At 32.7% G+C, this 27665-nt stretch overlaps 1 protein-coding gene across 11 annotated transcripts in view; it reads right to left on the bottom strand.

Annotated features, from left to right (window-relative positions):
* LMBR1 (limb development membrane protein 1) overlaps positions 1 to 27665 on the bottom strand; it is a 360445-nt gene that overhangs the window by 246198 nt on the left and 86582 nt on the right. For all 11 annotated transcript variants that reach the window (XR_005216916.1, XR_005216915.1, XR_005216917.1 and 8 more), the window contains exon 5: positions 9982 to 10085. Coding sequence is in view for 6 of the 11 variants with exons in the window: in XM_037835728.1 (XP_037691656.1) it covers positions 9982 to 10085 (104 nt within the window). In the remaining 5 variants the exon portion in view is untranslated. The remainder of the gene's footprint in view (positions 1 to 9981; positions 10086 to 27665) is intronic.

The following is a 27665-nucleotide window of genomic DNA, read 5'->3' as shown; positions in this document are numbered from 1 at the left end:
GAGGTGAGCTACAGAAATAGCTGTATGTTTAAGAAAATAACACTAAAAGGCAATACAGAAGTTAGGTTTTATGGGAATTAGACTACAAGAAGAAGAAAAACAGTGGGATGGTGGCTTAAATAATACAAGTATGGAACTACTAAGCCTGGACTAAGATAATAGCAAAAAAAAAATCTTATTCAAAATACCAAATCAAAGTATTTTTAAATTATATAACATAGTAAGCTCTTTTCACAACATAAGGTACTTCATTAAATCTCTTCTAAAAAACAAATCAGACATATAATTTAATTAACTCTAGGCATTTAAAAAAGGAAAACAAAAAACATTAAAGATCAGAGAAGTCTTTCTGATATCTGAAAATGGTTTTAGAAAAATTTTAAAGCCCTTCCACAAGTCTGTTTTAAAAATTCACTGTTTATAAAATCTATTATGCTCAATAATTAATGTGTAAAGAAAAATGTTATATATCAACTAATCTAAAATAAAATATGAAGGAGTAAAAAGTCTAACAACATTTCTTCTTTCTCTGTATTCCAAGAAAGATAATAAGAAATGTTTCCCATAAAACTGATTTCAGTACATTTAATTCTAACTTTTTCTACTTATCTTTATATTTTCAGTTTTTGCCCACTAATCTTTTAATCACTGACAGAAGATAGCTTTAGCTATATATATTTTTTAACATTTCAGCTTCTTTAAAATTCAGTAACTCCAGAACACCAAGAAATTTCCTTTCTAGATGAGAATCTCCTTTCCTTAAACAGTAAGTGGGCAAACCAACAAATATTTGGTAGTATAATTGTTAAAGACCTAAGTTTTTAAGCCAAGTACATATTTCTCAACTTAAAACATTACCTAACAGCAAAACTATCAAACAACCCTACTGTCTTTCATGTGTCTGAATAAACAACTTTTACTTCTGGTATACTAATGGACCAAATAATAGGTTGCAAAGTAATATACCAAGTTTCAGTTATATACTGGCATAGAGATCAGCGCATTAACACAACGACATGCTAAATTAATGATTTTAAAGACAAATAAATATAAGCTTAAATGCCAAATATAACATTTTAACAATCCAAACTCAAGCTTTTTGGATGAGCTCTTGTTCTGCAGGCCTGTGGGCACTGTAATTACATAAGAAACTCTCTAATCAGCATTAAATCTGACATTTAATTTCACTTTCAAATAAAGTTTATTCGAATCAAGAACAGATAGTTTTTAATTCCCCCCAAAAAAGTTTTGGAAAAGTGATTCACTGACAATGATTATTTTTATAAAATTGTTTCATAAATATTGCAAATTTTAGGGCCAATTTAATTAAGAGTATAATTACTCTAAAATCTGAATCTGGTGACTTTTTATTTCCTCCCTACCAAAACTTTTCCTCATTCACTGAAGAGACCTGAATTATGAGACATTAGTTACCAATTTAATCCATCATATAAAACAAAGTTTGAAGTTTATTTATCTATTAAACACAATACCTCCTTTTTAAAAAAGTAGACCTTTATGAGATAAAACAGGTTCTATTTCAAAATATAAATAAATAAAAGCTGACATATTAACACCAATGTAATTTCTTATACCCTTATTATATATAAAAAGTAATCCTACACAAATTTTCCTAATGTTTCATTATCAAATTTCACATTATTGGTACATTTAAACACCTAGTAATAACTACTACTTAAAATGTATTGGGTTTGTTATTTTACAAACAAGTTAAATGAAACAATTAAGCCTCTCAACTGAAGTAAGTACTTTTAGCCCCATTTTATAGATGTGGACATTAAGAAGCGTGTCCCGAATTATAGTTAGAAACTAGAAGAGTCAGGATTTAAATCCAGGTCTTTCACACTCCAAAGCTCACAGTTTTTGCCACTATACTATTATGCAAATAAAGAGACAATCTAGCCTTACATGTGGAAGTTCCTCAAATTTTTTAATAAATGGAGAGAATGATTAAAGTACTATAAATGGTCCAATTCAAATTATCATACCATCACAATATTTTATTTGAAAAACAGCCACAGTTTAATTATAGACAGTGTAATTCAAGTGATAATTTAGTTCCCCCAATACGCACTAATAACAATAGTTGACAAAATTAATGTGATTTCATGAGCCAAATGATTTTTAATTCAAAATTTCAACTTTAATGAAATAAATATATTTACTCTTTTTCTCAAAATAATACTTTAATATTTCTTTTTCTGAGATCCTATATGCCAAGCTTCAATGTTTGAAATGATCATTTTACACTGTTATAACCACGCTTTGTACAGTAGTATAACAACTCAAAAAGGAACCTTAAGTATAACACTACCAGAACAGAACGTTTTATAAATAATCATTTAATTCCATGTTATTTCTAAGAAAAAACTTAATGCTCCTTCTTGGGGAAGGATGAAGGGGTTCTATTAATAAATTACTGAATGATTTTTTTCTTGAAGGTGTTAGGAAAATCAAATTAACATATACCATGTAACAATAGTTAGTGAGATATGACTCCATTTTCTGTAATAAACACCAAGATCAAAACATGACCCAAGCTAAATTTCCTTGAAAGGTTCCCAGCAGGAGTTTTCCTTTTTGTATGTGATTTCCTCTCACCCACAAAAACCAGGCCAAATATGCGCATGTGCCACTAACACTAAGCAGCACTTCCTTAATCACTCATTTCCAACAATTTATGGATGATCAGTGGCAAAAACGAGCAAAAATAATGAAAGAATGCAATGAAAGCTACTGCGACAAAGAGGCTTGGACTTCCTACTCATTTCTGTGTCTCTTTAAGATGGAGGCCTGATACAAATTAGTCACTGGGCGGGGGGAAAGTCATCTGGTCATAAAATACAGTACAAGGTCACTTTTATGTAAGTTTGCCAAAAGGGACATAAACCAGGACAATTTCAAACTGTGACACAGGATAGAAACATATTAAAAAAAATCTTTGTTCCTCCTCTATTGTGCTGTCATGTTGCTCAGCTTTATAGACATTCCAAGCACCAGCACAGAACGCTTCACTTCCACCTGGTCAGTCTAACTAATTAAGAAAGGAAGTTACCTCAAATTTTGTACTTTTTGCTTTTATTATTAAGCACTTTGTTTGAAGTTATAGGAATTAACCTCTTAATCCTACAGACCATGTGTTATGTTCTGAACATTTTGGGATGTCTGGATAGTTTGGATAATTGGTCAGGATGTTGCTGCCACTTATGTTAAATTTTATGCCATGACCTCAAATCAAAGACAGGTATAAAGGTGAGGTACAACATAAATTTACTCCCAGAAAAATCTTTGGTTTATGAATTAATCTGTCATTACTTACGTAACAATCATATAAGATTTTTTTTCACTTTCATTAAATTATTAAATCTTTACCTCATAATATTTGAATTCAAAGTAAGATGCTAAAATAAATGAACCAAACACATTCCTAACTCCATTTAAACACTGGCCCAAGGTTATACCTTCAGAGCTCAATATGAAATCAGAAAACATTTTCTGACATTAATTCAGATAATCTAGAGGTCTTTTTTGAGGCAAACTGGGGAGAGAAAATTTTACAGCTGATCTGAGGAGCTATATAAGCAGTAGCATTGTAAGCAAATGCTTGTGGTATACAACTGATAGTGACCAATATATTAAGGAAAAAAAAAATTGAAGAAAGCATCTATACAACAAAATAAAACAAAAACAGCAGATGCAACACTTTTTTATCAGAGTTGGAAAATTAAGATGTAAACAAGAGGTCACGTTTCAAACAAACATGAACATATATAGAGCTCTATACAATGCATATAATTAACAGTAAAATAATCTAAATCTGATAAACGTTTAATGGCTGACAACAAGTTAGTTTCAAGTTAAAAGTTAGCTTCTTACAAAAAAAAATTCACTCTTTCAAAATCTTTAAATACTCTTACATTTGAGAATTATAAGGGAAAAATAACAAGGAGATGGTCCTAATAAAATAGAAACATACGCCATAGTAAGGAAAAAGAAGAAAGGCTATTTAAGGCCCTTAAAAGGACATAGTCAATCCCCCAGGCCTAAAATGTCCTGTTTGAATTAACATAGTGGTTTAATTAAAAACTAAGTAGAGAATTCTGCTTAATTTGATTTTCAATTCAAGCTGTACATCCGCCCATGGCTAGTGGCCAATTTCCGCATCTCAGCACAATATGCAAGGAGCAGTTTTAAAATCGATTGCCCAGGGGAATCAATGGGGGTATGGCAGGGCCATATGCCATTTAGAGCATACACCAGACTTAGACATAGTAAAACAGTACCAGGAGGGTGGTCAAAGGGAAGGAAAAAAAAAAAGTATATTTAACTTAACTGTATTATTAAGGTTGTCATTACTCAAATTACTTAATCTATCAATTAGAAGTGTTTTCTAACCTCTCTTCAGTATCACCTAGGAACCAAGATGAGTCAAACTTAACCCATGAGCAAATAGTTTTAAAGGAATATACATAAATATATCTTGCTAGCTAACCACGTTAAATATTTTAGCATCTGTGATCATTCATAACAATAATTTCAATGAAGCAGGCAAAGTTAATAATTCAAATATAACCTATAGCACTATGTAAAGAACTATATATCTCAAGAAACACTGTCATTTATAACCTATATAAGTAAATATCAAATGATCCTGTATTACAAATTTAGACAACTATACAGTGCTTTAATTACCCTTTCAAATCTTATGTGATTGATTTTAAAACTGAAAAATACAAATGTTTTTAAATAACATGCCATGGTTAACAATTTTAAAGCTTTCTAAATGTTTCTACTAGAGTCTAGAATGCACCTTATCTTCAAGCAAGTTTGTTTCAAATTATGTTACCTTGAAAGCTTCAGTATATGCCATTTCAAAATGGGATATTAATAATTCAGAATTTTAAAACTGCCTAAGAAATATACGAATAATTAAGATCTGGCTATACTGTCCTCTGATGCTTTCTGATGATCCCATGTAACATTGATATTTCCTAAAATACTTATTATTCAAATCAATTTATACACCACCTTTACTATAATGGTAATAATGGCTAGGATTTACAGAGCAGAATCCTGGGTTGTGTGCTTTACATTAATAATTTCATCACATTTGTTCCTCAAAACAACATAGTAAATTTCATTATTATACCCATTTACAGAAAGAAAACCTGCAGTTTAGATGGATTAAGTAAGTTACCCAAGGTACCCAGGAGGTCTGGCTATAAAGCCAAATTACCTTACCTTTGTATGTTCAATCGCTCTTCCACCGGTCCCTTCTCCTCAACACACCAATATAGTCAGTCTCCCCTACTTTAAAATTATTCTACTTCTTCTACCTTCAAACTGCAATCCCATCTCCCTCCTTTCTTTAACAGCATGAAAGACCAAATTCTTTAATTTGGATTCTATTCCCCTACCTTACTTCCAAGTGAGATAAATGGCAATTATCCTGGAATCCTGCCTTATTGCCCTCTTTTTTAAATCCTTTGCTGTGACTGGGAATTGATGGGATTGGTAATATCAATTGCAGCCTACATTCATTCAACAGTTCAGTCCCATTTGAAATCACGAAATGTAGTCGGTAACCCTTGAGAGACTTTGAGCAAGAGACTAACATAGTCAAGAATGTCCTTAGAGAAAAATATTCTTTTAATAGTGTACAGAGAGATTAGAAATAAAATTTTGAGGGAAGAACTGCTGAACAAATGTAGGTGCAAAGTATCTTTAATTACCTTCTTGTTTAATTTAACTCAAGTTAAATCCTCCTTTTGACCTAAGTCTATGGGGGTAACATGAGAAAAGTAACAAGTCACTGGATTTTTGAATCAGTTTTTTTTTTTTAATTCTAGAGATGGTTGCTAATCCTGCTCCAATAGATTCAGCCAAGTCCCTTTCCTGGTCGGTGGTTCACAAGAAGGGAAGGAAATAATTTGAATGCAAAGGGTTTGCCCATATTGTACAGTTTCTTAAAATAATCCAATAATTAGAGTTTTATAAAAAGTAGAAACTAGGTACATAATCCTACAATACCAAATATGAAAATAAATTTACAGTGGGATAAAAGTTTACCAGTTGTCTGCTCTCAGATGTTCAGAAGATGATAAATGAGTAGGTAGATAATTGATGGAAAGATAATAGATACAGTTGGAAGAAAGGGGGGGGAGAAGAAGGAAGGAAAGAAGGATGGAAGGAAGGAAGGAAGGAGAAAGAAAGGTATTGCAAAGGTAGCAAAATGTAAAATTGGTAGATATGGATATCTGGGGGTGGAGGGGTGTTGGAGTTCTCTGTATGGGGTTTGTATTCCATTTGCAACTGTCCTGTATGAAATTATTTCAAAATTACAAAAAAAAAGTTTACCAGTTGTTTTTGCATTTGATAAGATTACACAATGAGGTAGAGGTGAGAAGAACAGCGAACTTCTCACATTTAAAGCAAACATCAACATGGCAAGCTGAAATATGTACTTATTTCTCAACCTATTAAAATAAAACAAAAGATGCAATTTTTTAAAAACTCTTTACAAAATCCCTGTTGTCTACAACATAAAATCTAAACTACACTGCAGAGGATTCAAGGCCTTCATGATTTGACCCTGACTAACTACTTGTGTACCCTGATCTCTCACCATTCCCGACCATATATTTAAGCATTAGCCACACCAAACCACTTGCCATTTCCTCAATACAATCAGAACTCCATGCCTTTTCTCAAGCCTGGAATACCACACACATATAGCAAACTCCTGCTCTTCTTTCAAGTCTCAGATTAAGTCCAGATTGGCCTCTTCTTGTAAAGCCTTCTCTGATTCCCTAGACAGATCAAGATATTCATTCCTTTTACTGCTTCCCAGAGCACCCTGTTATAGAAAAATTTATGACACTGCACCCTATTTGCCTTTATCTCTAATTTCTCATACTGTACTTTCCATGAATACAGGAAACCTGTCTTTCTACTTGTGTCTCCCACTGGCTCCTATAATAGCATAATAACTATTACTTAATAAGTTCTTAATAAAAGTTTCTTAAATGAATGACTAGCTATCAAAAGTTTTGGCTCCAAAATTCTACAGAAATTTCTCTCAAATATCTCCAGTGACCTTGTTTCTTCTCACTGTTTATTCTTTTCAACTCCTCCTTAACAATGAGGAACCTTTTCCTGGAAACTGTCTTTTCCTTTGGTTTCTGGGAGATCACTCTCCTCTTCTCATAAGATCTGACAGCCTCATTTCAGAATTCTTCCTTGTTTGTTTTCCTCTATCAGAACTCCATGGTCCTCTTTTTCTCTCCCTCCATATTTTATTCTTAACCATCTATCTAACTTGCTGGCTTTAACTGTGCTTACCATATTGTTGATAAGTAAGAACACAAACACTTCTAGAAAGCCAGACACCACCCTGGGGTTTAGTTCTAGTTTTGCTATTTCAGATGCATGGTCCTTGGACAAGTCAACAACTTTGGGTCTCGGTTTTCTCCTTAAGAAAGGAAGGATTGAACTGAATCCCTTCAGCAATAAGACTTTCTTTAAGAAATTATAAACAAATAGCTTTTTAAACTAAAACAATACAATTCTTTCATGTTACATAAAAGACAAAGAATTTTAATTGCCAGTCTTCATAATACATCATGATAAAAAGTAATTCCAATATGTAAAAGCCAATTTTCTTAATGTAATGTTTTATACCAAATACAATCATCCATTTTGATCTTGGTACACTTACAAAAAACTAATTATTAAATCATGTTAATTTTAAGCTGCAGACTGTTAAAGCACTTAATAATACCTAAAAAAAAACAGAAAAGATGAGACCACTGAAATAACATTTTACCTATTACCTCTCATTGATTTATTTCACTGCATCCTTCAATATACAGATTTGAAATGTGTTACAACTAAAGCCTAAAGTCAGCAGAAATGTCAGTGTTATATTAAACAATGTCATTTCTAAGACCTCAGCTAAAGTTATAAAAAATAAAAATCACATACAGTTTAAAACTTCCCATGCCAAGTTTATCTAATTGGCTTTATAATATTATTCAAAAATAAGATACACAGACATATTTTCACTCCATATGTCACCACAGAAATAGAACTAAAATTTTAAAAGGCATATGTCTATTACTAAACTCTAATATTAGAACACATTTTGTCAAGTTTAAGTCACTCAGTGACTCCCAGGGGAATGAATCTCCCTGGCGACGTGGGACACAACTCCCAGGAATGAGCCTTGCCCTGGCATTAAGGGACTGAAAATGCCTGCCTGACCAAAAGGGGGGAGAAAAAGGGAACAAAATAAGGTTACAGTGGCTAAGAGATCTCAAATAGAGTCAAGAGACTATCGAGATTTTTCTTATGCAAGCTCCAGCTAGATATCCAAATGGCCACAGTATTCCATGCCCTTACCAAAAGTAGTCCTGAAATTCCTAGGCCCCTATGTGAGATTCTATAAAAGATTCACTCATTAAGTTTTATCTCTCAGAAACTTAAACCCACCAGAGTGTTTCTAGGCCAGACAAGTCCTAAAACCCAGAGGCAACAGCCTCTTTAGGAAAAACAATCAGATGCAGCCCCATTCCCCATAATGTCAACACCCTCTTTCAATATGAACAAGTTAGGGTGGTCACTGTCTAGACACCCCTGAAGATCAAGAAAGTGATTAAACCAGAGGAAGGGGTAGCAACAGACAAGACAGGATTTAACAAAGGATTACAAATATTGAAACTTTATATAAATACATATATATACACATATATTTTTTTAGATGCTAGGGTATTAGAATAGCTAGAAGGAAATAACTGAAATGGTGGAACTGTAACTTATACACATATATATATATAGATAGATGCTAGGGTATTAGAATAGTTAGAAGGAAATAACTGAAATGGTGGAATTGTAACTTATAACATTATTTCAAATTTTCATTGAATTGTGCTTTGAGAGTTTTCACCTTGCTATATATAGCCTATATTCCACAACAAGGAAAGAACTTAAACTATGGAACTATAACCCATAACATTTCTGAAAATTACCTATATAACTGCTTCTTGAGCTGTACTTTGAAAGTTAACACCTTTCTGTATATATGCTATATTTTACAATAATGGAAATAACTGAAATTGTGGAACTGTAACCTATAACATTCTTTGAAATTTGCTCTCTTACTACTTGTTATATCGTACTTTGAAAGTTATCACTGTTATGTATATATGTTAAAGTTCACAATAAAAAAAAGCATTAAAAATCACTCAGAAAGTATTAACTACTTAAATCTTTGCATTACATTCCAAATATGCACAACAAAGATCTCAATGCTCAATAAATAGAAACTTAGTTGCCTTCAGTTTAAAATGTTATATTCAAGGGTAGATTAAGTTATTACCACAGAGTCTTGACTAATTCTTTAAAATGCTCTTGCAAAGTCTCCCCATTTGCCCAATTCTAACCCTAGGATCAGTAACACAATATTTTCAGTTCAAACATCTAATGGGAGAATGTTTGACCTTATTGCATGGTCGTATCTCGAAAACACTGGCTTTGAAATAACTTTTACATCAAGATATATTTTTAAATATTTAGAATTTCATGTCATACTTTAAATTAAATGAGATACCCCAGAAAGGAATAACAGATACTATAATCAAGTTCATCCATTGCATAAAAGAATACCCTACTAAGTTGTGCATACTATAAAAGTATTCAAACTTCTAAAAGATGACTTCCCACTGTGGATATGCAAAGTAATTTAATATGTAATATTATTCAAATCATAGTTAATATTATTCACAATAACAGTGTATTGTTAATATTAACTATTATTAAACTTTTTATAGTTTGACAGTTTATAGTTTAATGGTATAATGATTTATGAACAAATGGTTGTCTAAACCCACTTTTTCTATTTTACCATGAATGATGTTTATGTCTTCCTTTAAGAAATTTAACTCCAAAACATGATTCACTTACCTTCTTCAGGCCAGCAAAACCTTCTGACTCCAGAAAGAAAAAGGCAAAGGGCATCAACACAAATAAACAAAGATTAGAGAAGAGAGAAGCAAGATTCCACAAACCTAAAAAAGGGATAATAAAAAAAGGAAAAAAAAAACAAGGTTAGAAATATTAACAGGCCTTTTCAAAGAAAAGTACTATACTAAATTGTGATTTTAATCAAAGATCTATATTTTTTAATGGTAAAAATAAACATGAACTTGGAGAAATCTAACATATGCTCTAAACTTAGAAATTAGAAAACAATTACTTAAATTTATTTATTTATTAACTTTATAAGCTTTACCTACTGGGACAAGTCAATATAATGGATTTTGAGGAAAAACTAATGATTCTTCCTCATTCTCTAAAATATATTCAATTAAAGAAATGACATACGTAGAGATCCAAAGATACAACCTCTTTAGACAAACAGGCCACTAGCATTTATTGAGCATTTAATGCCAGATACTCCAAGCATTTTACATACATAAATCCATTTAAGCCTCATAAAAACCCCTAAAAATATTAATTAGCATTTATTGAGCCCTTATGTGCCAAGCAATATTCTAAGTGATTTACAGATATTATACTAACTAATTTACTATTCACAGTAATCCCATGAGGTAGGGAACATTATTGCTCCAATATGACAGAGAATAGGGAAATTATGTAACTTGCCAAGATTGCCTAGCCAGCAAGTGGCTGAGTGGACTCCAATTCCTGGGATTTTTAAAAACCACTATACTACAGAAGTTTTAGTTCAGCAATCCCAAATGAGAAGGAAAAAGTAGAACAACAGTAAAGTTCACAGAACATCTTCCCTCTTTGGCACATTCTGCACTCTTTTATAAACCACAACAAATGGCAAGGATTTTAATGATACAAGAATAGAAACAATTTTAGGTATGTCGTTGGGAAAGTATTGGTCAAACATCTCTAGGTAAAACACTAATGTTTAAAAACTGATGTTTAAAAAAAAAGGTGTTCAAAATGGTGGTTATAATTGTTAACAAAATTTATAAAATCAAGACTCAAAGATAAAATGCTAAACATAAACTCAGTGTATTACATGCAATTATTATTCAACGTTTTTTAAAACAGGCAACTGATGTTCTCTCAGCACCTTAGTTTCTAGGTGCTGTTCAAAGCACTGGAAATATAGTAATGAACAAAACATAAAACTCTCTAACCTCACAGAACGTACATTAATTATCATTGAACAAAGTGAACCAAAATAAACTATTCCCCAACTATTTTGGTTACAAATTAACATGTATGTTTAGTAAATGTCCTAAATTCTTTTTGGAATAACATGGAGTACAAATAAAAAGAATTTAGCTAACTAGAGATTTACTTCATTTGGTAAATAGCATTAAAATTAACTTGACAGTTCATTCAAAACATTTTACAATATATTTATCTTAGCAGGAAATTAAATGCTTTCCAAAATTTTTAGAAAACAATGTATTACCTCTTTTAGTGGAAAAAATGTATTTGATCTTTTTAAAATAAAAACTGTCTGAAAAACAATAATTTCCTGCCTTTAAAAAAAAATGCTAAACATTCTAACCCTTTTCTTTATTCTGTCATGTCCCCAGCACTAAAGTAGGCATTGGGGAATCAAAAATGAGGAGGAGAAACATGACACATGCCTCATGGGACTTGGATCTAGAGACTACAATGATAAAAGTCACAGACATCTGTAAAGAAAATGAGAAGTTTGGGAAATAGAATTTATGTTGCCTAAAAACACTGCAGCATATTAGAAAAGTGGCTCAGCCATTCATCAGCCCTGGGACAAGGGTATGTTTCTAAACCTTAAGGCCATCCGTAAAATGGAGAACCATTACAAAATGGAGAACATAAAAAAAATTAAAATTATTTTTAACAGCTTTGAGATACACTTAATATATAATAATCTGCATATATTCAAAGCATACAATTTGAAGAGTATATGTATATGCATATATATGTGAAACCATCACCACAATCAAGATAATAAACATATCCATCATCCGCAGACGTCTTCTCATACCCTTTTACAATCGCTACCTTCTGCAACTCCCCAACCTCACCCCTCCCAAAGAAGCCACTAATTCTGCACTTTAGATAAGACTGTATTTTCTAGAATTCTATATAAATGGATGGGGTAGTATGTAATCTTTTCTTTGTCTGGCTTTATCACATAGCACAATTATTTTGGGTCAACACTGTGCTGTATTTCAATAACTCATCGCTTTGTATGAATTCCATTAAATCCATTTATTGGATTGCTTCTATTCACCTGTCTATGGACATCTGGATTGTTTCTCATTTGTGGTGATTACAAATAAAGCACTTGTGAGCAAGTATTTGTATGCAGTTATTGCATGCACTTCTTTTGGGTAAATACATGGGAGTGGAATGACTAGATCATACGGTAAGTGTATGTTTAACATTATATAAGAAACTGCCAAACTTTTGAAAAGTAGTTGTACCATTTTACATTCACACCAGCATTGTTCAAGTTCATCCATATTCTCACCAAAAACATGGTATGGACAGTCCTTTTAATTTTAGTCATTCTAACCAACATATAGTATCTTGTTATTTTAATTTGCATTTTCCTAATGAAAAATAATGTTGAACATCTTTTCATACATTTATTTGTTCTCCATTTATACCTTATTTGGTGAAGTGTCTCTTCAAATCTGTTGCCCACTGTTTCACTAGGTTGTTTGTTTTCTTAATGAGTTTGGCAAGTTTTTTACATACTTTCTATACATTTATGTGATTTCCAGATATTTTCTCTGTCTGTGGATTGTATTTTCATTCTCTTCACAGTATCTTTCAAAGAACAAAAGTTCTTAATTTTTACAAACTCCAATTCATCAATTTTTTTTATGTATTGTGCTTTTAATATCTTACCCAAGAGATTATGGCCCAGCCCAAATTCAGAAAGAATTTTGCCTGTTTCTTTCTACAAGGTTTATAGTTTTAGGATTTAGAGTTAGGTTTGTAATCTTTTTGAGTTAATTTTTATATATGGTGTTAGCTTTATTTTGAAGTTCATTTTTTGCCTATGGTTATGCAATTGTTCCAGTACCATTTGTTGAAAATAATGTCCTTTTTCCTCTAAATTGCCTTTCCACTTCCGTCAAAAATCAATTAACCATACAGGTGTGAATCTATCCTTAGACTCTTCATTCAAATGAACTGATCTATTTGTCTATCTGTATGCTGACACTACACAGTTGTCATTAGTTTGGATTTATAGTAGTCTCTAAGTCAGGTAGCAAGTCTTCCAATTTTGTTTCCTTTCAAAGCTGTTTTGGCTATTATAAGTCCTTTGAATTTCCAATGAAAATAAACTTGTTAGAATCAACTTGTCAATTTCCACAAAGGCCTGCTAAGATTTTTGACTGGGACTGTGTTGAATCTATAGGTCAATTTGGAAAGGAGTGACTTCTTAACAATATTGTCTTCTAATCCACAAACACAGTTTATCTCTCCATTTATCATGGTACTTTTTAATGTCTCTCAGCAATGTTTTATATTTTCAGTATATAGGTTTCACACATCCCAAAGTATTTCATATCTTTGATGCTGCTGTTGTGGTGCTGATTTTTAATTACAATTTCTGACTATGCATTGTTAGTATATAGAAATAAAATTGAATTTTGTATATTCCTCTTATATCCTGCAACTTTGTAAAATTCACTTATTGGTTCTAGCAGCTTCTTTATAGATTCCATCAAAAATTCTAAACAATCATGTCATTTGCAAATAAAAACAATTTTACTTCTTCCGTTGCAATCTTGGTGTTCTTTATTTTTTAAAAACCTACAGAACACTGTTGAATAGAAGTGGTGAGAGCAGACATCCTTGCCTTCCAGTTGATCTTAGGGGAAAATATTCAGCCTTTCACCATTAAGTATGATGTTACCTGTAGCTTTTCATAGATGCTTATAATTCGGATGAGCCAGTTCCCTTTTATGCCTTTCCTAAGAGATTTTATCAGGAATGGATACTGAATTTTTTCATGTGTCTTCTGCATGACTGTGATGATCATATAGCTTTTCTTCTTTAGTGTGTTAATACAGTAAATTACACTGATTTTTCAAAAGTCAAACAAACTGTATCCCTGAGATAAACTCCACTTGATCATAATGTACTATCCATTTTATATTTGTTATATTTGATGAAATTTTGTTTAAAATTTATGCATCTATGTTCATAAGAGACACTGGTCTGTAGTTTTCTTCTCTTGTAATGTCTTTGTCTGGTTTTGGTATCAGGGTAATGCTGACCTTAATGAGTTAGTAAGTTTCCCTCATCAATTTTTTGGAAGGATTTGTGTAGAATTGATATTATTTCTTCCTTACGTATTTGGTAGAACTGACAATGAAGTCCTCTTGACCTGCAGTTTTATTTATGAGAATATTTCTATGAGAGGACTTTGGTACTTTGTGCATTTCAAAGAGTTTGTCAATTTCTCTAAGGTACCAAATTTATTGGCATAAAGGTATTCCTAAAACCTTTAGATGTAGAATCTTGTGATATTACCTCTCTCACACCTGATGCTCATAACTAGTGTCTTTTCTCTCTTTTTCCTGGCATGTCTAACTAAATGGTTATCAATTTTATTGATCTTTTCCTTGATTTTCTTCATATCTTCTCTGTTTTCTATTTCATTGATTTCTACTGTAATCTTTTTTTTTTTAATTTCCTTTCTTCTTCTTACTTTAGGATTCATTTGTACTCTTTTTATTCTAATTTCTTCGGGTGGTAGCTGTGGGAACTAATTTGAACCTTTTCTTCTTTTCTAATACAAGCATTTAATGTTATAAACTGGCCTCTAAATTCCTTTTTAGCAAGTATGCTATTTATTTACCAAATATTTGGTGATTTTCTAGATGTGTTTCTTTCACTGATTTCTAATTTAATTTCATTGTTGTTTAAAAACATATTTTGTATGATTTAAATTTTTCTAAATGTACTGAGACTTTTTCATAGTACAGAACATCGTCTGTCTTGGTAAATGGTCACAGTGCACTTGAAAAGAATGTGTATTCTGCTATTGTTGGATGGAGTGTTCAATACTTGTGAATTTGGTCAAGTTGACTGATGGTGTTACTCAAGTCTTCTATATGCTTACTATTTTTTTTTGAGAGTACAATGCTTTTATTCACCAATAAATTAAGAGTCCATTTCCAGATGTTTCTTCTTCTTGTGCAACGCATTTGTTTTATTAAGTAAGCAACGTTCTATGACGTGAGGCTTTACCTAGTCTTCAGCTTCAGATTCTTCTACATCTTGACTAATCTGGAAGTAACAAAGTTCATAAGTCTCCTTGTCAGATGCAACCACACAAAGTCAATCATAAAGATTGTTCTTAAGGTATTTCTTGGTAAAGTATTTCAAATACTTTTTAAAACTGTTTCTCAGAAACAAGTGTGATTTTATTCTTGAAATATTCAATGTGAACAACATTTCCCAGATATCCAGTTTTCCCACTGACTTTAACCATCTCCCGTAGAAACTGTTCAAAATTTCCAGAATCAAAAATTGTATCTTCTACTGGATGAGTAATTTGTTTTTCTCAGTTGTTTACACATGTGTATACATGCATACACCCAAGCCTTCTAAAAAACAGCAAAACAAATTTGAAATAGGAATGGTTAAAAAAAAAACACCAAAATTTCAATAAAATACTAAATGTAGTACATGTACTTAATGTACTATAAGTGAGTAAGATATTCACTTAAAGAAGAGGATACAGTCAAACCCACCTTGACTTGTGACCTAGAAACTGTGAAATAATATATCTGTGTTGTTTTAAGCCATTAAATTTTGGTAATTTTTTATGGCAGCAATAAAAAACTAATATATGAACCCTGTGCAAATTTATGGGGCTTTATCTCTGTAGAGCTCTCTCATTTCTAATACTCTGCCCTGTAAACTCTAGCTACCTTGGCATCCCTGGACTCCCAGGTCTTTTCTCTCAATGCAGAGAGACTGCTTAGCTCTAATTGGTTCCCTCTCTCTGCAATGCATCCTGGAAACACACTCCAGGCAGTACCAGGAAGGAGTCTTAGAACTCATCTCATTAGTTTCCCATCTCTCAGGGATTACTGTCCTTCACTGCCTACGTTTTCTTGTAAACCTAGTTGTGTCAGGTGGAAGGGTAAATCCAGTCCCTATTACAATGTCTTGGCCAGGTTATATTTAGCTTTAAAGCATTTTTCTACCAACACTTGAACACTTATTTTCTTAATCTTTCATACTCCATGTCTGAGCACTACTTCTTGATAAAACAGTACAGGAAAAACTCTAGCAAAAACCCATCACAGTATCACAGTGGGGAGTATATGTTCTCTGCTAACTATCTTAAAGCCTTTGTTAACCTTAAACACACACACATACACACACACACATTTTAAAAACAAACCTGTGTTAACCACTCTACTTCAAATTAACTGCCACAATACTGATATTCTTAACCCTTTTCTAATTCTTCCAACATACAACTCAACAATAGAATAAAGTCTCAACTTCAACTCCTATACCAGCTTTCTCTTACTAGATGGAATACCGTTGTTCCCTGTTCTGAAATGCCTATTCTCTTCATTCTCTTGCCCTAAATTACTAAAATTTAACTATTCTGTTGTACATTTCTACAATGAGTCTCTAGGATACTTCACAAACATCATCAAGCTTATTATTTTCTCTGCCTTTTCCATCCTCCTTTCTATTATGTTCTTGGATACATTTAGGAAATGCATTCTAATCAAGAGATGGTGTCCTAAGAATATTTTAAACATAATCATGAAATAACTGCAAATCCTCCTTGTGTTATGTTCCTATTATCATGGTTAATACCTTTCAATTCTCACTAAAAACACACACACACATACACACACACAAACACCATCACCTAGGAAAAAACAAAGGTTAACCGTTTTATATCTCTCCAGACAAAGAATTGCTTTAGATTGTTAGGGCCTTCTCTTCCTGTTTCTAATGGACTAAACAAAGATCTTTATTCAGCAAACTACTTAAGCAGGGTAGATACAATGTTTTATGAATGTGAAATTAAGATTTGCTCAAAATAAAGGTTAGGAGATCCAAGATGGCTGATTAGGGAGAGGCTGGACTCCTGTCCAAGAAAAACGACTAAGGGACAGACAGATACCATCTGGAACAATGGCTCTGGAGCTCTAGAGATTGGGGGGAGTGCTGTGCAACTCCCACTAAAATGCAGGACAGAGATCGAGAAGCTGTGGTGAGACATCATGAATAACCTCCCTCAGCACCTACCCTTGTGGCGGAAAACTTCAGGATGTCCAGTCCTTGGCAGGCGGGGGGTCACAGACTGAGAGGACCATGAAGATTGATTCTTCCAAGAACAAGAACAGGGAGGGACATGGTCTAGCACTGTTCTAGCTTTGGCCAGTGAATCTGGAGTGCTGGGACCTGTGGTTTCAATCCACTGGGCCAGAGATGCTATGTCATTGTCTGGAATCCTCAGAAAGCTAAGAATAGCCTGCATTCTGAGAGTTGAGAGGAATAGGCTATCAAAGAGTGCCATCTGCTAGTAGAAGTGGAAAGTGCACAACTGGGACGATGTCTAAATGGCTTTTGAGCGAAGAGGGCCATATGCTTGGCATGAAGGAAAGAGCATCCTTGGTAAGCAGCTTTAAAGGATTTTTGGCATCTTCACCTGACCCTCTCCCTGAGGCCATGTGGATACGGTGTGCACCCCCTTCATGTGTCCCTGGCCCTACCCTGAGTGGGTAATACTGATGAACCAAGTGTCAAAGAAGCAGCATTAACACAAGCCAATCAACAACAAAATCTTAGACAAGAGAAAACATCTGATCTTCAGAGTAAACCCACCAAAATAATCTGATGCCCAGAAACCAGAAAAAATTACAACCCACACCAAGAAATAGGAAGATATGGCCCAGTCAGAGGAGCAAATGAAAAAGTTGAGGAGATACAGAATTTGGAACAACTAATCGAAGATGTTCAAACAAATCCCCTAAATCAATTCAAGGAGATGGCTAAAGAGATAAAGGATATGGAGAAAACACTGGGTGAGCATAAAAAAGAATTTAAAAGCATGCAAGAAAAATAATAGATCTAATGGGAATTGAAAGGCACAATAGCAAAATGAAAAATACACTAAAGGCACACGACAGCAGAATTGAAGAGGCACTAGAAAGGATCAGTGAGCTAGAAGATGGAGCATCTGAATTTGAATAGACAAAAAAACAGATAGAAAAAAGAATGGGAAACACTGAGCAGGGTCTCAAGGAATTGATTGGCAATACAAAGCAGGCAAATATTCACGTCATGAGTGTCCCAGAAAGAGAAGTAAAAAGGGGCAGAAGGAACAACTGAGGAAACAATGGCTAGAAATTTCCCAAGTCTTATGAAAGAAATAGATACCCATGTCCAAGAAGCACAACATACATGAAATGAAATAAATTTGAATAGACCTACTCCAAGATACATACTCATCAGAATGTCAAATGCCAAAGATAGAGAATTCTGAAAGCAGCATCAGAAAAGCAATTCGGCACATACAAGCAAAATCCAATAAAACTAAGTGCCAAGTTCTCATTAGAAACCATGGAGGTAAGAAGGCAGTAGTATTGCATATCTAAGATACTGAGAAAGAAAACCTGCCAGAACAAAGATTTCCTATCCAGCAAAAACACCCTTCCAAAATAAGGGGGAGTTTAAGATAATCAAAGATAAGCAGAAACTGAGAGGGTTTGTTAAAAAGAGACTTGCCCTCCAAGAAATAACAAAGGGAGTTCTGCAGGCTGAAAGGAATGGACAGGAGAGAAAGGCTTGGAGGAGAGTGCAGAAATGAGGAGTATCAGTTAAGGAAACTAATAGGGTAAAAAGAGAGACAAAAATAAGACATGACATATAAAAGCCAAAGGATAAAATGGTTGAAGTAAGTACTGCCATTACAGTAATAACACTGAATGTTAGTGGATGACACTCTCCAATCACAAGACACAGACTGGCAGAATGGATAAAAAAGTATGAGCCATCTATATGCTTGAAATAGCTTGAAAGTGAAAGGCTGGAAAAAGATATTCCACACAAACAGTAACCAAAAAAAAGGAGTAGCTATACTAATATCTGATAAAACAGACATTTAATACCCAAAGCTGTTTTAAGAAACAAAGAAGGACATTATATACTAATAAAAGGAGCAATCCCCCAAGAAGAAATAATAATTATAAATATCTATGCAAAATACATGAGGGAAACACTAGCAAAACTAAAGGGAGAAATACACATATCTATAATCATAGTTGGAGACTTCAATATACCATTCACATCAATAAATAGAACATCTAAAAAGAGGATCAATAAGGAAACAGAAAACATGAATAATCTGATAAATCAACTAGACCTAACAGACATATACAGAACAGTGCACCCCAAAAATGCAGCATATACATTCTCAAGTGCTCATGGATCACTCTCCAGAATAGACCACAGGTTTGGTCTCAAAACAGGTCTTAATAAATTTATAAAGACTGAAATTACATAACACAGTTTCTCTAACCATAATGGAATGAAGACGGAAATCAATAGCAGGTGCCAAACCTGCTAATTTGGAAATATATGGAGGTTAACTAACACACTCTTAAACAATCAGTGGATCAAAGAAGAAACTGAAAGAGAAATCTGTAAATATATCAAGACCAATGAACAGCAGAATACACGATATCAAAACTTTTGGGATGTGGTGAAGGCAGTGCTGAGAGGGAAATTTATAGTCCCAAATGCCTACATTAAAAAAGAAGACAGAGCTAAAATCAATGACCTAACTGCACACCTGGTAGAACTAGAAAAAAGACTATCAAACTAATCCCAAAGCAAGTAGAAAGAAAGAAATAACAAAGATTAGAGCAGATGTAAAAGAAATTGAGAATAAAAATATATATATATGAAGAAAATCAACAAAACCAAAAGTTAGTTCACTGAGATCAATAAAATTGACAAACCCTTACCTAGACTGAGAAAGAAAAAAGAAGATGCAAATAAATAAAATCAGACGTGAGAGGGGGGACATTATTACTGACCCCACAGTAATAAAAAGGATCATAAGAGGATATGATGAACAATTGTATGCCAAAAACTTAGACAACTTAAATGAACTGGATAAAATCTTAGAAAAACCTACACTGACTCTAGAAGACATAGAGGACCTCAACAGACCAATCACAAGTAAAGGGATTGAATCAGTCACCAAAAACCTCCCAACAAAAAAAAAGCCAAGGACCAGATGGCTTCACAAGTGAATTCTGGCAATCATTCCAAGAAGAATTAATATCAATCCTGTTAAAACTCATTCAAAATATTAAAGAGTAGTGTACCAGTTTGCTAATGCTGCAGTTTTGCAAAACACCAGAAACGGATTGGCTTTTATAAAGGGGGGTTATTTGGTTATGAAGTTATAGTCTGAAGACCATGAAAATGTCCAAATGAAGGTATCGACACAAGTATACCTTCACTGAAGGATGGCCAATGGCATCCAGAAAATCTCTGTGAGTTGGGAAGGCAAGTGGCTGGCATCTGCTGATCCCAGGTTGTGTTGCAGCTCCAGTCTCAGCTCCTGTACATTCTTGAAAGTCTCTCTCTTGGCTGCAGCTCCAAAATGTCACTCTCAGTTGCTCTCCAAAATGTCAACCTTTGCTGCTCTGAGTTCCTTCTGTTTGTCAGCTCTTTTATATGGTTCCAGTGATTTAATTCAGACCCACCCTGAACAGGTGGGGTAACATCTCCATGGAAATTATCCAATCAAAGGTCCTGCCCACAGCTGATTGAGTCACATCTCCATGGAAACAATCAATAGGTTCCAACCTAATCAACACTAATACCTTGCCCCCACAAGACTGCATCAAAGAACATGGCATTTTGGGACCTAATACATCCAAACCGGCACAAGTAGAGAACACTACCTAACTCATTCTATGAAGCCAACATCACCCTAATACCAAAGCCAGATAAAAATACAAGAAAGGGAAATTACAAACCAATCTCTCTAATGAATATAGATGCAAAAATCCTCAACAAAATATTTGCAAATCAAATCCAACAGCATACTGAAAGAATAATACATCATGATCAAGTGGGTTTTATCCCAGGTATGCAAGGGTGGTTCAACACAACAAAATCAATGTAATATACCACATTAACAAATTTGAAAGGGGAAAACCACATAATCATCTTGATTGATATAGAGAAGGCATTTGACAAAACCCAGCATCCTTTATTGATCAAAAAAAAAAAAAAAAAACTTTGAAAGATAGGAATAGAAGTAAAACTTTTTCAACATAAACAGCATATATGGAAAAACCAACAGCTAACATCATACTCAGTAGTGAAAGACAGAAAGCTTTCCCATTAAGATCAGGAACAAGACAAGGATGCCCACTATCACACTGTTATTCAACATTGTGCTAAAGTTCTAGTTAGAGCAATTAGGCAAGAAAAAGAAATAATAGGCATACAAATTGGAAAGAAAGAGGTAAAACTTCCACTATTTGGAAATGGTATGATCCTATACCTAGAAAGTTCCAAAAAATCTACAATAAAGCTACTGGAGCTAATAAATGAGTTCAGCAAAGGGGCAAGATACAAGATCAACAGGCAAAAAAGTAGTGCTTCTATACACGAGTAATGAGCAATCGAGGAGGAAATCAGGAAAAAAATTCCATTTACAGTGGCAACTAAAGGAATCACATATCTAGTAACAAACTTAACCAAGGATGTAAAGGACTTGCATTTAGAAAACTACAAAACATTGCTAAAAGAAATCAAAGAAGACCTAAATTATTGGAAGGACATTCTGTTTTCATGAACTGGAAGATTAAATATTGTTAAGATGTCAATTCTACCTAAACTGATTTACAGATTCAACACAATCCCAATCAAAATCTCAACAGCCTACTTTGCAGAACTGGAAAAAACAATTACCAAATTTATTTGGAAGGCTCAGGGGACCTGAATAGCCAAAAACATCTTGAAGAAGAAAATGAAGTTCAAGGACTCCCAATTCCTAACTTTAAAGCATATTACAAAACTACAGTGGTAAGAACAGCATGGTATTGGCAAAAAGATAGGCATATCGACCAATGGAATCAAATGAGAGTTTGGAAATAGACCCTCACATCTATGGTCAACTGATTTTTGACAACACTGTCAAGTGCACTCAACTGAAACAGAGCAATCTCTTTAACAAATGGGGCTGGGAGAACTGGATATCCATATCCTAAAGAATGACAGAGGACCCTACCTCACACCATTACAAAAATTAATGCAAAATGGATCAAAGATCTAAATATAAAAGCCACAACCATAAAACTCCTAAAAGAAAATGGAGGGAAGCATATCCAAGATCTTAGGGTAGAAGGTGGTTTCTTAGACCTTAAACCCAAATCATGAGCAACACAAGAAAAAATAGATAAAAAGGATCTCCTCCAAACTGACTACTTTGGTGCTTCACAGGACTTTGTCAAGAAGGCGAAAAGCAGTCTACTCAATGGGAGAAACTATCTGGAAACCACATATCTCATAAGGGTTTAATACCTAATATATACAAAGAGATCCTACAACTCAACAATAAAAAAAAAACAAACAGACCAATTTAAAAATGGGCAAAAAATATGAAAAGACATTTTTCCAAAGATGATATACAAATGGCTAAAACACAAATGAAAAGATGCTCAACGTCACTAGCCATTAGGGAAATGCAAATCAAAACCACAATGAGATGTCATTTCACACCTATTAGAATAGCCATATGATCTGGAAATTCTGTCACTAGGTATATACTCAGAAGAACTGAAGGCCAGGTTGCAAACAGACACTTGCACATTGATGTTTGTAGTGGCATTATTCACAACTGCCAAAAGATGGAAACAATGCAGTTGTACATCAGTCGATGAATGGATAAACAAAATGTGGTATATACATAGATGGAATATTATTAGGCTGTAAAAAGAAGTGAAGTCCTGAAGCATGTGACAACATGGATGAACCTAGAGGACATTGCCTTGAGTGAATTAAGTCAGATACAAAAGGACAAATATTGTATGACCTCACTAATATGACCTAAATACAATTAGCAAACTCATGGTGTTGATATCTATAACATAGGTCACCAGAAGATAAAATGAGTGAAGAGAATGGGAACTGATGCTTAATTTGTGTACAATCTGTAATAAAGTTGACTGTAAATGTTTGGAAATGGATAGAGGTAATGGGAGCACATTATAGTACATATCTATCCAAACATATTTAACAGCAATGAGTGTGACTGTGGCTGAAAGGGGAAGTTTAGGGTCATGTCTGTCACTAGAAGGGAAGCCAGAGGATGAAGCATTGGACTGTATAACATAGTGAACCTCTTGTGGACAATGAATGTAGTCAACAGTACAAATATAAGAATGTTCTTCCATGAATTAGAACAAATGTATACGATAACAAGGTATTAATAATAGGGTGGTATACGGGTAAAAATACACCTAAAGCAAACCATGTGCAATAGTGAATATATATATGAATATTCTTCCATCAATTGCAAGGAAAAAAAACAGACATTATGCAAAGTGAAGAAACCAGACACAAAGTACTACATACTGTGTGGCTTCATTTACATAAAATGTAAATATAAACAAATTTATAGTGATGGAAAAAAACAACTGTTAGCTTTTATTTTAGTGTAAAAAGAATAAGACAAAAACAACAAATTTTGAAGCATGAAAGAACCTAAGATCCCCTTGTCCAACTCACTCATAAACTCATTAAAAAAACAGAGCTTTTAAAAAGGTTAAATAAATTCTCAACCATAATTTACAAATGATAGAATTTGGATTAGAATCCGTATCTTCTTTTATCTGTACATTACTTTATAAAATCTCACACTTAACTTTCAGGGTGAAAAAGATACAATATTTTGAGTTTTGTTAATAATATTTGCCAAAAAGAACACATCAGTTTAATAAGATTTACTACAGGGAATGCTTAAACTGAAAATATGATACCCCATTAATTCTATTCATCAGCGTAAAACAAAATTCTTAATTAAGCCTGTAATCAGTTTGTAAAGCAGACAAAACATTTCTACATTTGTTTGCTCAGTTGTTAATATGTGTGCATGTGTGCACGCACATTCATCCAAGCCTTCTTAAAACATCAAACATCTTTCAAATACATAAAGGTTAAAAAGAAATCTAATTTCAAGAAAACACTGAATATATTATGTGTACTTAATGTTCTATAATGCACTGTAACAAAACCAAAAGTATTCACATTATTCATGATTTCAGAGACCTTACTAGTCTTTATGGCAAATGTTTGGGTGGCACTTTATGTTGGTCAAACCTGGGTTTGAATAGCAGTCTACCACTTATCAGCTACGTTACCTTGAAAAAAGGACTTCAATTTTCTATAGTTCAGTTTCCTCATCTATAAAATGTGGTACAGCTTAATTCATAGAATGCTTATGAAGAACAAAAGAGAAACAACATAACTAAAATGTTAAACAAATGTCAGTGCCTCTCCCCTGCCCTGTTTCAACATAATAAAAATGTCCCAAAGAAATGAAATATTCTGATGCACATCAGCAATTAGACCAAATAGAGAAAAGAAAATGGCATGAGCTAGAGATGAAATTCTGTCAACCTTTTCCTTAAAAAATTATTTTCATTAATTATACCCAAAAAAGGCTTACAAAACAAAAAAAGTTATATATATATGAAATAAACACACACACACATACATATATATATAAACAAAAGCCACAAAATCTAGGAATAGAAAATAAATTGCAAAGAAATCCACCAAATTATTAACATTTGAATGTAGTGGGATTACACATAATATTTTTTCTTCCTACTTCCCTGCATAGTCTAAGTTTTCTAAGAAGGGCATAAAAATATAAAAATCATCAAGCATATTTAAACATCCTGTGAAAGTCAAAATTTTCCATATTCTTATACCATATACCTTCCCCCATAAAATGCATAAAAAGGGCAAAGAACAACAACAAGGCTGAATTAAGATGGAGATGCTAGGTTTAAGCTCACTCATTAGCCAAGTACTCCACTCTATTTACTAGCCTCACTGATTGCACAATTCATATTCTAGCCTCAGCAAAATTACAAATTATTACATGTCAGGGAGACTCACAGATTGCTCTCAAATAATTGCAACCATGAATATTAAACCTTTGAACGCTAAGGGTACACTATACTTTTGTAATGGGGGAAAAACGACATTTACTTAGTTTTCATAATTTGAAACATTAAATACCACATATAGTCCACAAGGAGACTTTTTATTGTTGTTGCTGATCTATAATACTTCCAGAATTATCTTTCTAATCATATATGAACATTTCATGTAGTAAAAAATACAAATCTGAATTCTACTCTAAAAGTGATAAGTTAAAAAATAAAACTTTGCCCTAGGCAAAAGCTTGCAATTCAGTAAAAAATATGTACACTGACTAACCAACACACTTGTTTAAAACTAAAGATGGTTACCAAAAGTTAAATAAAGAAATCTGTATCAACAGATCATAACATGGCAGCAATGTTTTCTGAATAACTAAAGAAAATGATTCATAATTATCAGAAAGGTTCTGAATAGCAACTAATTTCATTTGTTGTAAAAGTAGATGCCTTCTTTTATGTACTGTATTTTAAATAATAATACATATATAATTTTTTAATTCATATTTTCCCAACTGCCCCTTTTCCAGGAGAGTCAATATTACTGCTGGTAGTTTTGACAATCACAATTGTAGAAAGGTATTATAATATAATCTAGGACTTCCATTATATTTATCTCTGTAGGAATTATTCATAGAACACAAATAATTTGATAGTTGAAAGTCTTATCAACCTGCCTAACAGGATAATCACCTATATAAATAATTAGCTTTTTTCAAAGTCTAAATAATCAAATGCAAAAGATTAAATTTATTAACCAGAATAAATAAGCATGAAAGTTTCAGATGCATTTTATGCTAATCTAATTATAAAATATGCAACACAGGAAAGCTGAAGTTACTATAAAGAAAACATCTAATATGTACATTCCTAAGTAAATATTATATTCTCGGTAATTCTGCAAAGCTTAATAAAATTTGCAGCATTTTACAAACATACATGAAATAAACACACAAAGCTAACCCTTAACAATACTCTATAATTTTGATAAGTCATTCCTAAATTTAAAATTACTATTAGGGTCAATAAAGATGACAACATGTATTTATTATATATTATTTCATATTAATTAGGAAAAAATTGATATTTTTCTCATTTCTCTGCTTCAGAAAGCTAAAACTACATGCTTTAATACAGCAGTAGAACCTTGAAAATTAATAAATATTGTAATTTGTCTAAATCAATATCAGTGGGACCTTTTTGAAAGATATCCAATGACCCTACTCCCAAAAGAGGTATTTGAATGTAAACAAGTTATTTAATAATCCCAGAATTCTTAGTTTAAAAAAAAAAAAAAAAAAACTGAATTGCCAGATTACCAGAGGATGCATTAACTTCTAGCTCCATCTGCTGGAGTCACAAAACATTTCAAAATACAATATACCATACTCTGAAGGATATAATCTATCATCTTTCATCACACAGACAAGAAATGTCATTAAATTAGAAGATTCATACATATCAGATTTCAGTCATATTCAATAATTTCCAAAATTACAAAACTAAGTTAAAACCAATATTTCAGTAGAATTTAGGATCTAATCTAATCAAATATGACTTATATAATAAAAAAATATTCTACCAAGAAAGCATAAGCCTAAGAGGAAAGACTACAAGTTTGCTTTTAAATAATAAGTATTGCAAGAACTTCAGAATTAGAATAGCTTCTGCTTATTTACCTAAAAGAAAAACAAAAAAAAGGAACAAGTAGCAATGAATTGTGAAACATTTTACCTTAATATAACTTTTTTCTTATAACAAAAAGCAATACATGTCTATTGTAGAAATATTACAAAATGCAAATACCATTTGTGCATATAATACACATGTACATTTTTTACAAAAGTAGGACCAGACTATGAATATGCTTTTTTTCAACACCTTTCTATATCAACAAATATTCATCTGCAACATCATTCATAATGCTCAGACCTATCAAAATTTAATTAAGCTATTTTGCTATTTTGAATACTTAATTGATTTTTTCATTTTTACTCTTATAAACAACGTCAATAATTATCCATTAACTATCTTGATTAACATTACAATAAATTAAAGAATTACTAAGACCAATTACCTAATAAATTGTTAATAACTGTTAACTAATAACAGTATATTAAATTTTTTTAAGGATGGACTTTTTATTTAATATCTATACATAAGTAGATATATTTTTTAAAATTTGTTCATAATCTAAGTTTGATTTTTTTTATCTTCTGTGGAATGTAAAAATAGATAAAACAAAGATAGATTTTGTATTTTTTCTTTTAGGTTACCCAAAAGGAATAGCATATCACCTTTCAGGAAGACAAATCAAAATAAGCACACAGTCCTTACAGAGACTAGTCAGATTCATTGTGGTTACCTTTTAACAGAGTGAAACTCAAAGTGGGCAATCATGTTATAAAT

The sequence above is a fragment of the Choloepus didactylus genome, chromosome 5 (assembly GCF_015220235.1).
Source record: "Choloepus didactylus isolate mChoDid1 chromosome 5, mChoDid1.pri, whole genome shotgun sequence".
NCBI classification, from domain to species: Eukaryota; Metazoa; Chordata; class Mammalia; order Pilosa; family Megalonychidae; genus Choloepus; species Choloepus didactylus.
Note: the sequence above shows the minus strand (reverse complement) of the source record. Positions and strands in the feature narration are given on the sequence as shown.